This window comes from Puntigrus tetrazona, chromosome 1 (genome assembly GCF_018831695.1).
Source record: "Puntigrus tetrazona isolate hp1 chromosome 1, ASM1883169v1, whole genome shotgun sequence".
NCBI classification, from domain to species: Eukaryota; Metazoa; Chordata; class Actinopteri; order Cypriniformes; family Cyprinidae; genus Puntigrus; species Puntigrus tetrazona.
The window spans coordinates 26979656-26993436 of record NC_056699.1 but is presented as its reverse complement, the minus strand read 5'-3'; the positions used below and the strand labels follow the sequence as shown (position 1 = coordinate 26993436).

The window sequence follows — 13781 nt, the reverse complement described above, 5'->3', positions numbered from 1 at the left end:
GAAGTTTTAGTGATCGAATGCACTTTGTGGTAAAAGACTATTCGGTTTTGAACCGATCGCAAAAACGTCCTGCAAATTTCACCCAGTGTACCGACACGCAATGACATGCCGTGAATGATGTGAGAAGCTCGCATGATCTGTAGTGCGTGCACTTGACAGGCTAAATAATGCTAAGACAAAAGCCATTAGATAAGAGCTTGGCTTTCAGGGTACTGGGCTTAGATGTGCTCCACAACCACCACGAACTGATCTCAGATCTGCTTGAGAAGCTGCCAACGTCAACACATGGCTTCAAACAATAATGTTCTCGTTTTACCACTCATTTAACAGCCTCTGTATGAAAATGCATGAGGACTTTAACCACAAACACATACGCATATTTCTTAGAACGGCAGAGGGGTCACGCCATTATCAGTCAACCACACAAGTCATGTGACTTATGACTATGCAGCTGCAAGAAAACGGCACCACTGAGTGACTGATGGCACCCGGGAACACAAGTCCTTGCGATCATTGTCAAAACAGAGAAAACAGAAGCCCATTTTCTCATTTTTATGAGCATCCAAAACATCTACTATAATCAAATGAAATAATGTCCATTTAAATATTGCTTGCAAATCATTTCTAAATGCCTGTCAGCTCAGCTGAGGAAGATGCTCTTTGCAGGCAGATGAAGTGTTCATTAATCAGCAACAATTTTCTTTTACTTTTTGTATGCGTGTGGTTACCCGTGGTCAACAGACATCAATGCACACCCCCAACTCTTTTGCACTGATCTGGAATCAGTTTGGTCAGGTCACATCTTATTCACAAGCACACACACAGGAAGCACAAACATATCAGATCTCTTTGTCTACATGCGTGTGTTACAGGAAGTATATGATACAAATGCATTTATGGTTGTCTTGTTAGTTTTAAAAATTTGAGTTCCTCAAAAACTTTGCGCACCAGTATAGCCATCACGACTGCTTAAGAGCATAGTAATGACAAACAGGAAGCGCTGATCAAAAGTGGTCTGCATTGGAATATAACAAGGTTTACACACAATAATGAAGTTTCTCTATGTTTTGGGGCTCTTCATTTGTCTGTCAGGTGAGTTTTGTATTCAGAATGTGTTTGTTCTTCTACTTAACATATCAATTCACTTGTTATTCCTCGTCTGTGTTCAAGTGAAGAAGTCTCTAAACAACCAGTTGCTTCTTCATGAAGCTTCTTCATGTAAACCGCATCGTGAGATGAAGCGTATAATGTAAACAGAGGGAACCAAAGTCATGTTGGTACAATCTAAATCAGATGTATTTGTCGGTTGCCGAAATGTTAGAGGACAAACTGTCTCTGCACGGTGTGGGTGCAACATTGTGTACGGGTTTGTACATTTTAGGTTTATAACATTGTGTATAGTGTGTACTGAGACAATAACAAATCAAAGGACATAGTTTGTCACAACATTACTAAGCAAACGTATGGTGACCACACAGCAAAAAGCCCATTAGCACACATATTTCACCACGTTATATATATCTACTGATCAAAATCATACTGTATTATTAAAACACAGGATACGAAACCTATGTTATATACATTGTGTTGTTTACTTCGTTCAGCAGAACTTGGGATTTCAGCTACAGATAAAGTTGATCTACATGGATACAGTGGAAAAGGCGTCACGATTACATGTTCCCACAGCTGGGCTGCAACCAATATAAAGTATTTCTGCAGACATCCATGTAAAGACGAAGATGTTTTAGTGAAGTCCGACCAGTCACCTGAAGGGAGATACACACTGAAGGATCATGGAGATGGCACCTTCACTGTGAACATCACTGATCTACAGGAGACAGACTCTGGTGTTTACTGGTGTGGAGTGAAGAGATTTGGCTCCGACACATTTAAGAAAGTCAATCTGATAGTATCTAAAGGTAGGAATGATGCGTAGGAATTGGTGTAGATTTAAAGAAGTGCTAAATACTCATCTGCATGTTAATAACTATTATAGCCTCAGACACAAACAGATCCACGCCAACTCCTAAACCAGCAGTAAGTTCTCAATCCTTCACAACAAATGGTTCCTTCTCCACATCTTCAGCATCTGGTGGCATCACAACCCCAACTTCAACAGGTAACACTGAGCTGATCTGGATATTGTTGTTTTTATCTATGTAATCTAATTATGGGATGGCATTGTCTCTCTTGTACATTTAAAGGATTTAAAGTCCCTGTTGTTTCATCCAAACCAGCACTTCGTGATAGCAGTGCACAAGCTTCTCTCTCAGGTATAGTTTTTTTTTCAGGTATAAAAGATTATGACTCTGTACACCACAAAACAAATTAGCAACACTAGCTGTCATGTCTATGTGTGTAAAAAAAGACGAACCTGAAGTCTACATTCATTAAGGATGCTATCAGTCTGTTTATTTCAGGAACTACTAAGATATTACTGCTGATATTACTCTATTATCACAGACAGTCTGTCGCGTTGCATTTTTAGGTCCTCTGATGACCGCAGCCATCAGTCTGACTGTGATGACGATTATACTCGGAGCGGTTCTCTGTTTATGGAATAAGCAAAAGAAAAACTTACGAAGTTCCAACGGTAAGTGTAAATAGTTACATTTAAAAAACAACAACAACCAAAATAATGCAATATAGACTAATAACGTCTAAAACATTTTTTTGCTGTTTCCATTTTAAGTTGATGCTGAAAATCAAGGCACCACAAATCCCACAGAGGTAAGAAAAGCAGAATGTTTCTTATTTCGTATTTTCAAAAAAAAAAAAAAAAAAAATATATATATATATATATATATATATATATATATATATTTTTTTTTTTTTTTTTTTTTTTTTGAAAAAAGTCTAAAAATTCTAAAATTCTAAAATTACACTGTGTTTCATTCAAAAATCGATGCTGGGCATTACCGACTCTGAAAGTCAACTACAGATGATAGACAAAATAAAAGTGGGGTCATATTAACTGTTGCTGTTCTGCTAAATTTCATAGGCAAAATACAATAATTTCAATAAGAAATTTTGAGGTCAGGAGTTTTGTGTGGGGCGGGAATGCTCCCCACAGATTTCACTCATGTTCAAAGAGAAATCATCATGCTGATCAACAAAAAGCAGCTTGGTTTAAAAAGTGACTTTTGTGAGCAGTGCGTCAAATACAGCACTGTTGTTAACAATGGACCTTTTTTGCCCAGTGAAATATAGCTAATGTGACCCCAACTTAAGGAGACGAAATGCCAGCACTGTGTACTTCACTGTCAACAAAGCTATATAATTAACAAAATGTGAATTTATTAATTAACTGAGAAATACGATTACGATTTTGTATTATAAATGTAATCAATACCTTTATTGATTTTATAAACATTTATTACTCCACAGATTGTTGGTGAATATGATGAAATCCCACAGACCCAGCAGTGCACTGAAACACACCCAAGCATTACCATTTATTCTACTGTCAATAAAAGTAAAGCATCCAATCAGATCCAAGAACCTCCACTATACTCCACCCTCCTCATGTAACCAGAGCCCAGCTGCGCCAAATGAGCTTGAAACCTCAGTGCTGATACTGTTACATCTGCTTCTATGAGGACACATGCTAAAAGTTGTGGACATTCATCGGCAGAGGTGGGAAAAGTAAAGAAACCACCTCGAGACTTGTTTGTGTCTTGAAAGGAATGACTCGGTTCCTCCTCTGGTGAAATCAGCTGCTGAGTTCATGAAACACATGGCAAGACTTCTCCTTGTCCCATAATTTCCACGTCTGGATCTGGTCAGATTCACTATCCTCGAGGAGTATTTCTCTACAGATTACCAAAATTTAACACACTGCCAGAAACATTTCATGAACAAGCTACCTTCCTGGGTCTTCTCCATTCTTCCTGTTGGTGGAAGTGTACCATCTGAACGTGACGTCTCTGTTAGTTCAATCTTTTATGGGTGGAAATGTTAGGATTGATCTGTCATAATGATACCTCTTCTGGTGAAACATACTTTTTCAGAGAAATATCTTTGCCTTGTTTTCTTTCATAGCCTTTACCCCGATGGAGTAATACTTTTTCCAAACTTATTTAAAATCTGTGATGTTCACGGCCGTCTGACTGACGGTGATGGAGAAGCTCACACTGCTTAAAGTAAAGTTTTTAAAATAAAGTACTGCCTACAACATGTCTTATAGTTGTTGCTGTTTTGGTTTTCAATGGTCCAATTTTAAATGACACCACAACGACAGAATGCTTATTATATATTATGAGTTCCAAAGTTTGTATGTTTTTAAAAGTTTTGTTTTATGTGCAAATAAATGGATATTTGGATAAAGGAGTCTGCTAAATGACTAAATGTAAATGTAAATGTAAATGCAAATATGTGTGCGTGTGTGTGTGTGTGTGTGTGTGTGTGTTGTGTGTGTGTGTGTGTGTGTGTGTGTGTGTGTGTGTGTGTGTGTGTGTGTGTGTGTGTGTGAGACTGTCCACTAGTGGACTATTTGGGTATCACTGTATTTATAAACATAAATGATGCTACATAGTGAACTGACATCTGAGATATAAAATACAGAAAAATACAAAACCCCAGCACTTATACAGTTATATACTTATATTACAGTCATTTATCATACCTGCTCAAGACTGTGGACCCAGTACTGTTATAAGGTCAAAAGGTAAAAAAAAATGACTAAAATAATATTGTGGACTACAAATGATGGGTTTGGTGTAAGCAGAATTAAGGCTAGTTAATATATATGGCTATTTCTGGTCTTAAGGTCTTTATTAAGTATGCACACTTACACTGTGCAGGCATTTCACACTGATTTAGGATCAGATTGCTTAATGTCTAAAGGCTCATTCCAATCATAAATGAAAGAACCAAAACTAACCTCAAGTCTCTGTCAAATTCTTAGCTATTACGCTCATTAAAAGTGTTAAAACACCAGGAACGTCATCTACAGCAGTGTTTTTCAATCCTGTTCCTCCTGACCCGCTGCTCTGAACGTTTTGCATGTCTCCCTTATCCGACACACTAATTTGAGTCAATACAGCTCTTTCCTAATGAGCTGATGATCTGAATCAGGTCTGTAAATTAGGAAGACCGAGATGTTGTAAAATGCCAAATCAAAATGTCTCTTTTAGTTCAGATAACACACTTCATTATCTTTAATGTTCATGCAGTTAGCTTTTTTTCTGATTCTTGGTGCTTTTTTAAAAACAAATGACAAGTAGTCAACTTTGTCTTTGATTATAAGACGACTTATAGGATTAAAATATTAAAGAGGGTAAGAGCTGCTCCAGTGTTCCAACTTTGTTCCATCAGCACATAGTGGTTGAACATAGTCTAGACACCCTAACCTCAAGAACTCATTTCATAAACCACTTAGCTGAAAAGCCAAAAGGCTTCATGGATGTTAATTTGACCATCACTACAGAGAACTAACAACAAATGATAAAACAACAAAAGAAGTTAGCAAACAGCAAAACAATAATCCTATAACAGTAAATGCATAAGTGACTTATGCTGCAGTGCATGCTGGGAACTCAGAAACCCAAAAGCAAGTTTGAAAACCACTGATGTAAGATCTATTAAAGATGGGCTGACATCATCATCTTATCTGATCAACACCTCTCACTTCCGTTAGCAAATAGTATTCGAGCGATAACAAACACAATCAACTGAACTTCAAAGTGCCAAACCGGCTGGACAGTCGACAGGATACCGATGAAGATGAAGACCCTGCATATGCTGTGGAACTGGATCTTTCTGTCAGGTCAGGTTTTGTTTATTGTTCAAATGACTTGTCTGATCACATTGTACACTCAAACTCTAATATGATTACATGCATAGTCGATAGGCGTGAATCAACTTTGTTTTTCTGTCGGATCATATTTATTTATACTTTGGCTTTTTTCATGCACATGTCTATGTCTAAATATTTGTTGCAAAATGCCAGTCCAAGTCTGACGTGCGCATATTTAGTACATGCTGGACGAATCACATTATACTGGTCTGTTTGCCCAAAATGTAGTATTTAGTGTTAGCATTAAAATGCATGTAAAAGATCTTGTGTTAATATTAATGTGAATTATGATTATTGTTATATGTTGTGAACTTTATAACTACTACCGGCCACAACTGCATTCATAGGTAACGGCTCGACATGCACAGAGCGTGAGAAACAAGTGAGGAAGTGGCACCTAGACTCAAATTGTCTGTAAATGGTCAGAGCTAATGTGCAAAGACTAGAGAGCATATCTTCTTGTTGCAGATGAAATCATTAGAATGTGCCAGGCTTCATTTTTCTGCCAACAAGCCATATTGCAATAAATCACCTCTAATCAAAACATATTGCATCTGCTGTTTGATTTATGATGCGTGAAGCTAGCGAGAGTTCACTGCACACATAGAGATACCAGCAAGACAACGCAGAGGAGGAAGAAAATCACACCTTGCATTGGAGCTGGGTGGGAAAAAAACTAATGATCACATTCTCCAGCAGGATTTTAGATTATCCAATGAGCATTTTGAGCTTCAGTGGAAAATGTGGCCATCTACAGTCTTATGTTTAGGCAATAACAGTTTTGGTGATTTTTGATAGATCACCCTCATGCTTAATAAATAAACAGATTTGGTTGATTTTTTTTGTGTATTTTGAAGAGTCAATTATTTGAAAAAGATGTTTGTTCAATTTATGGCATAAGGTTTGAAAGCTAACTGTGCATCAGTTTATGGCACATGGTCCTGCGAAATATTTATGTCAAATTTCCAAGTGAGACTGTGTGCCCAACATCTTTAAAGTTTTTATTTTTTTATTTTGTTCAATTTAAAAAAGTATCACCAAAATGTTGTTATTTATCAAGTGATACTGCCTTAAACTTTTGCATAACACTTGTATTTATCAAAGCCCTTTTGCATAACATATTTGATTATCCTGGCATTTTATGCATTGCTCAGCAAGATAAGTCTTTGTCTGCTTGGGAATCTTAGATTTATTTGAGTATCAACATTGTTGGGGAAAGTTACTTTTAAAAGTAATGCATTACAATATTGCATTACTTCTAAAAAAGTAATTAAATACGTTACTTAGTTACTTTTTTTGGAAAATAATGTGTTACTTTTAATTTTCCAGGTTTGCTTTTTTTGAGGTAAATGAAAAAAGTAATTCTTAATTGTTCTGTTGTTAGTCAAAAATAAAGATATTTCTTACATTTATATCATAGCATCACTTTTTTTAGCCTTCACAAATAAATAAATAAAGAGCTCCACTTTATTTGCTCTAACAGGATTTAGGATTTCAGCTACAGATCAAGCTGATCTACATGGATACAGTGGAAAAGGCATCACGATTACATGTTCCCACAGCTGGGCTTCAACCAATATAAAGTATTTCTGCAGAGATCCATGTAAAGATGAAGATGTTTTAGTGAAGTCCGACCAGTCACCTAAAGGGAGATACACACTGAAGGATCATGGAGATGGCACCTTCACTGTGAACATTATTGATCTACAGGAGACAGACTCTGGTGTTTACTGGTGTGGAGTGGAGAGAGCTGGCTGCGATACATTTAATAAAATCAATCTGATAGTATCTAAAGGTAGGTATGACTAACATTCTTCTCTCTACATGACCACTTGTTATTGTGTTTTATAATATTATTATTATTATTATTATTTTCTCATACGCAGATCCAAACGAAAGCATCAGTACATCCACACAACCATATAAAGACATACAAACAGATTCACAGACAACTACACCGGGATCTCCATCTACTGATGACGTCACACTCTCTCCCACAGCGACAGGTGACAACTTCATTAGCTTCTTATTGTATTAATATACTACAGGAAACGCATGGACTTCCAACATAAAGCTCGAAATAGTCCCCAGCTTTTTAGGCATTGCGTAATACTATATCATTGCACCTGGTTTGCTAATGGTGCCCATGGTTCTTGATTATTACGAGTGTAGTTTTCAAACATATGATGTGACTATCAATCCATTCTATTTTTATAGCCCTTTTAACAATGTGGATTATGTCAAAGCACTGAACAGTATCAAACAGGAGAAGTACACATAGGAGTGATGCATAATGATTAAGATTAAACACTTACTTTTTAATACAGAAGAGTCCAATTTTAAATAGAAACATTATTGAAAAAATTTATTTGGTCATTTTTGAGCGAGATGCTAATGGTCTAATCAGATTCGATGACCTATGCTAAGCTACAGCTAAAAGTGCTCCGCTAGACCCAGAGATCGGCTGAATCGATTCAAAAACTGCAAAACTCAATGAGAGTTGCAAAATGAGCCTATTTACAAAAAAACAGAGTGTTATTGCGCCTTCATTTGAAGGAGAGCAGCGTAGATGGTGGCAGAATCTGACTGTACACGTATTCTGACTGTAGTCTGTACTCTTCCTCAGCATCTGTGAACTTTACAGTTTATATGCTATTTGTTATCGGAGGTCTGCTCATAGCAGCGATCATATTGGGAATTGGATTGTTTGCTGTTTATCAACATAGGAAAAAATCTAAAACATCAGCAGGTATGTGACACACCCCGTCTAATGTTCAGTTTTAGAATACAATTAACATTAATAGCATTAATATTTCCATATTCTTTCTGGCAGACATCACACTGCCTAACGACAGCAATGCTGAACAGGTGAGTAATGGCAAAGGCTGCGTACATCATTCACAGACCTTGAAAAAGATCAGAAATATCCGACTTTGTATTATTTTGCAATGACCCAGCAGACAAGGGCGCTTTTGTTTTCTCGATGCAGGACAGCCGTGTATATGAGAATTTTGATCAGAAAGAAAGTATCAACGCTACGACCAGACGAGAGCAAAAATGTTCGGTCTACAGTAACATTCCCTCTGCAGAACAGGCTCTCTACGGAAATCTCTGATCCTAGTGTTAAGCAAAGAAATTCAGAGAAGCGAATGGTTCTTAAATCTAATGGTTATGCAATCAAAAAAGAAAAACATGTCCAGTAAAAGCATTAAAAAAAAAAAAAAAAAGCACTTCATGAATACATGTATTTAGGTGACAAATATTTCATACTTCCTTGTATAACCACAAGGGGTGCTATATATAATTTTTTGTTTGTTTGTTTGTTTGGCTTGATATTTTGTTGTTGTTGTTGTTGTTCCTGTCCTGAGTTTATTTTGTATTATCATAGTTTGCTGTATGATTGTATCTTGGACATATTTACGACTCATAGATATTAGTTCAACTGTCAATATGTAAACATTACCATCATATCAATAAAACCTCAATCATGCTCTTGACATGTGTTTCTCTAAAAAAACATTTTACTTACATGCATTTACTGATAACAGTGTGTTATGTGTTTCTCAATGTCATCTTAAAAGCTCCTATGTGTAATTTTGCGTTGAAGTCATTGCACCTCTGTCAGCATAACATACAGTAAACAATAATGGCCCATCCAAGATGGCCCATCTAAAAATGTACCTCTCTTCACCAAGAAAGAGTTCATCTGGGTTGGCAGAATTAGGCCAGTGGACACTGTCTGTCCAATAAAGACGATTACAAGATGTAATTTTTAGATACTATGATGGCATAAGAGTATATACAGACAGTTCAGACCAATATAAACCAGCACGTATTACAAATGAAGTGGCCATTGATATCTGCGTTATCTGGAGACTTAAAGGCTAATCTAGACTTAAAGTACTAACCTGATCCTGGTCCTGTGTGAAAGGGGAATGTCCATTTAAACCAAAAGCTAATTAAGAGGAAGTGGTCAGGTCCTGGATTGAGCGTGTGGGCGTCTAGAAACCAGCGTACATGTAAGAAAGAGCACACAGGAGGACATAGCCATACATGTTTACTACAGCACTTGATGGTATACCAGAGCTCCAACATTCGGTCATTATTACAGCATTAAGAAGGACTTCTGGAATAGACTGGATATAATAGGATCTCCGTTCAAAATGAGGTTCTTCTGTGTTCTCTGGCTCTGGATGTTTCTGACAGGTAATCTCTTTGACTAGAAGCGTGATTCAGTTTGCTGAATGATGAAAGAAGTTTTCGCATTTGTAAGTCAATAAAAGTTTAGGGTTTGATTATATTAGCCAGTGGTATACCGTTTGAAATGTCAACAACAATTTGGTTGCTATTAAATTTCACGAACCGTTAAAATCTGTCTAACTTTGTGAAACAGCCTGTAACAAATTTACAAAAACTTGACATTTGGATTATAAAATCTGAAATATTTTATAATCTAATTTTTATTATTTAAAAAAAAATTGTATTTCACTTTATTTTGATGGTCCCTTATGAACATTCTGTTGACTTTGCACCTACATGTGAACTAACTTTCATTAGAGCGTCAGAGTATTAGTAGACTGTAGGGTTTGGGTTAGAATAAGTTGGCATGTTCTTGAAAAGTTACCTACAATCAGTAGAATGTCTGTTGGGAGGTCAGAGAGTCTATTTATATTTATACCAATAATAACAACCAAAATAGATATGGGAAACAATGTATTATCAGATAGGTTGAACTCATAAACATGCTAACAACAATGAACAAAAGATAAAAACCTAATGGCTTCAGGTTAACAACTATAAGTATGTCAATAGAGAGTATGGTCCTAGAGAGTTCAGCTCCAACCCTGGCAAAAATAAAACACACACCTAGCTGTAGCCTTAGCTATCCTGAAGATATCCTGAAGAGCATGTTCATGTGTGTCTGATTAAGGGTTGGAATTAAACTTTGCAGGACAGTGGCTCAATAGGACCGAACTTCTCTACACCTGCTCTGACCAAATAATTTCTCCACTGACTGTAACTTTCAGTTTACACATGTGCTGTAAATAACACATTTATAGGAAACAAATACGGTGGTTGTGAAGCATTCACACTTCCTATTGCAATGCTGTCAGACACTAAGTACAGTAAGTGTAACTGCAAATTTACGATTGCAAATGAATAGCTGAAACCGGCTGAAAGTCTTGAAGAGGAACTGACAGCGCCAATACAACATCTCCAACAAACTCCCTCCCTAACCCTAACAGACATTTGTTTATGTAACAGAATTTCATTCGACTGCTGGTGAAATTTCTTGGCAAGGATCCAGTAAAGGGAACATCACGATTACATGTTCCTACAGCTGGGCTTCAACCAACATAAAGTATTTCTGCAGAGATCCGTGTAAAGACAGAGATATATTAGTGAAGTCTGCACAGACACCTAAAGGGAGATACACACTGAAGGATTACGGCGATGGAAACTTTGTCGTAAGCATCATTGATCTACAGGAGACAGACTCTGGCATCTACTGGTGTGGAGTGGAAAGATTGGGGCCAAATGCATTTAAGAAAGTCAAACTTATTGTATCTAAAGGTAAGAATGATAAGCAATATTATGCATTTCGTAACAGTGCCAGATGCTTAATCATACATTTCTAATAGCACAAAGTGGTTTTCTATATCATGTTTCATATTAAATGGAAAAATAAGAATCTTTCAAGAGATATTCTTTAAGCTGCAGGAACCATTTCATAGTACCTGAACTAATTGTGGAACTACTCACTTATGGAATCTGCATCATTCCTAGTTTAAATGAGCTAAACTTTCATAGTACTCTGAACTATTAAATTGTTGGAACTACAAAAACGCCCTCACCCACCATGATTTAAAACACTGTAAAAATTATAATCTTTTTATCAAATGTAGCATTCCCGTAGTTTAAATACAAGAGCTAAACTGGGCAGCTTTCTGAACTGTAAGCTTAGTTTGAAAAAACCGGAACTATTTTGGTTGTTGTGTGTAAATCTTAGCTGATTCACACCTAAATTTATGTTCATTTCAAACCAAACGAGACAGTGTGAAAACACCCTTAGTATATGCCGTTTTCTGCTTCTATCAGCCTCAATGACACCTAACGTTGGAGAGTCATTGCAAATGCAACCTTTTAATTGTACTGGGAAATAGTTTGCTGTACTAAAGTACTGCACTTGGTTCTGGAACTAAAGAATTATGGTGCTGAAGCGGTGCGAAAGGCCCTAAAATTACTCTTATAAACTCACAAATAGCCAACACTGGAAGCATGGAAGAAGTGACACGTCACAGGATGATGGAAACACAAACAAGCACCGAAGTGCACTCGACTAAACCAAGACACTCAGTTTTTATATCTTCAACCTCTAAAGACAGTGCACTCCCACTGACAGGTAGTCAAACCCCTTTGTTCAATGCCTGCATTCTTTCTTAAAGGAACGCTACACTATTTTTGAAAATAAGCTATTTTCGAACTCCCCTAGAGTTAAACAGTTGAGTTTTACCATTTTCTAATCCATTCAGCAGATCTCCAGGTCTGGTGGGTTTAACCGCAGACCAGTATGCAGAATCCAGTGTGCATTACCAAAGAGTTTGGATATTTTTCCAGTTTAAAATTTGACCTATGGAAAATCAAAAATTCTGATATTGCTAGGAGCTATACTCTTATTCAGTGAACTTTGCGGGTGCAGGAGGCATGATATACACTTTGCCTGAAAGTGCTGGGTTAACTGTAAAATTCAACTGTTTAACTTTAGGGGAGATTGAAAATGGGCATATTTTCAGAGATAGTGAAGGATTTCTATATAATATACAGGTGCTGAACACAACAAATCATCTTCAGCTGCCAATATATTCCCAGTGCCTTTATATTATATTCCATACGCTGCTGCTGGTCTGGTCATCGTGGTCATCATGTGTGCCGTTGGACTGATAACTGTTTGTCAGTGCAGAAAGAGAGTCAAGAAGACAAGTGTGTAAACATTTAAGTACTTACAATTTAATACATACTACATCCAAAACACCATTATTAAAAAACTTTGCTTTATTTTAGGACGAGTTATTGACACATCTATATACAATTCCCATCACATCGAAGAGGTAAGTGAAGCTTCTGCTTACTTTATAAGCCTCTTCAATAGTTATTAGCATGCTAACATCCTTGTTTTACGCTAATGATGTTTATCAGAACACTCCTGATGACAGACCCTATGCCACCATAAAGAAATCCAGTACCATGTCGAATGACAAGAGCCAATCAGAACCAATCTACCAGAACCTACTGTTCAACACTACCCAGGGGGATCCTATATATGGAAATCTATAAAACATATGCTAAACAATATAGGGCAAAAATACCTTGGGCTAAATGATATGTTCGGCACAAGGTTCAAAAATATGTTCCTTGGAAACATGATCACGCCATTATTTGTGTAAATAAATCATCTTTTTGCATGTAAAGTTAATATGTGAAACAACAATGAAATGCAAGTGTATGGTTAATCAATTATTTAGCCAATACAGCTTACTGCGTCTTTAATAAATCTTACTTGCCCAGGGATGTACTGGCCATCGACGACCAGGTCATTGATTCGGTTGGAGACTGATCAAAGATAAATAGCGCCTTATATAAATTGACTATTTTGCTGACTATTTACAAACGTTAAAGTTATTAAAGGGACAGTTCACCCAAAAAATTTAAATGATCATTTACATCACATCATTTCAAGTTTCTAAACCTTTTATTACTCGTGAAAGTGCACTGGAACGGCAGTCAAATCCGTGACATCCCACCCGTGAACTCCAACTGAATCAATGCACTCTACTGCCACATAGCCTCTGAAACAACAATAGCACCCCCTATGGATGCCTTGTTTATGCAAGTGGTTCATTAAAATAAATGGCTTTACAGCTTCTCTTGCCTTATGCACCTTTTTCCTCTTCCATTTCTCTCAAATAAGCAAGGAAAGCAACTT

The 13781-nt window shown here is 36.8% G+C and overlaps 2 protein-coding genes across 2 annotated transcripts; both read left to right on the top strand.

Moving 5' to 3' along the window:
* Positions 1-854: 854 nt before the first annotated feature.
* Positions 855-8078, top strand: LOC122349164 (natural cytotoxicity triggering receptor 2-like). Its single transcript, XM_043245108.1, has 11 exons — positions 855-1092; positions 1605-1919; positions 1997-2119; positions 2205-2273; positions 2489-2593; positions 2693-2730; positions 3388-3528; positions 5677-5767; positions 7281-7592; positions 7684-7803; positions 8044-8078. Exons 1-11 carry the CDS (start codon positions 1050-1052, stop codon positions 8076-8078), a joined length of 1392 nt encoding a protein of 463 aa, XP_043101043.1. The 5' UTR covers positions 855-1049.
* A 1771-nt stretch (positions 8079-9849) lies between these two features.
* On the top strand, positions 9850-13132 carry LOC122349409 (natural cytotoxicity triggering receptor 2-like). The gene is made up of 6 exons (XM_043245477.1): positions 9850-10003; positions 11063-11371; positions 12063-12200; positions 12623-12778; positions 12860-12906; positions 12995-13132. Exons 1-6 carry the CDS (start codon positions 9961-9963, stop codon positions 13130-13132), a joined length of 831 nt encoding a protein of 276 aa, XP_043101412.1. The 5' UTR covers positions 9850-9960.
* The last annotated feature ends 649 nt before the right edge of the window (positions 13133-13781 follow it).

Bases quoted from the DNA above. Each gene is read 5' to 3' on its own strand.
- LOC122349164 (XM_043245108.1), top strand. From the start codon at position 1,050: ATGAAGTTTCTCTATGTTTTGGGGCTCTTCATTTGTCTGTCAG. The intron at 5,768-7,280 runs GTCAGGTTTTGT...TTGCTCTAACAG, and splicing joins GAACTGGATCTTTCTGTCAG to GATTTAGGATTTCAGCTACA. The intron at 7,593-7,683 runs GTAGGTATGACT...TCTCATACGCAG, and splicing joins CAATCTGATAGTATCTAAAG to ATCCAAACGAAAGCATCAGT.
- LOC122349409 (XM_043245477.1), top strand. From the start codon at position 9,961: ATGAGGTTCTTCTGTGTTCTCTGGCTCTGGATGTTTCTGACAG. The intron at 11,372-12,062 runs GTAAGAATGATA...ACTCACAAATAG, and splicing joins CAAACTTATTGTATCTAAAG to CCAACACTGGAAGCATGGAA. The intron at 12,201-12,622 runs GTAGTCAAACCC...TATAATATACAG, and splicing joins CAGTGCACTCCCACTGACAG to GTGCTGAACACAACAAATCA.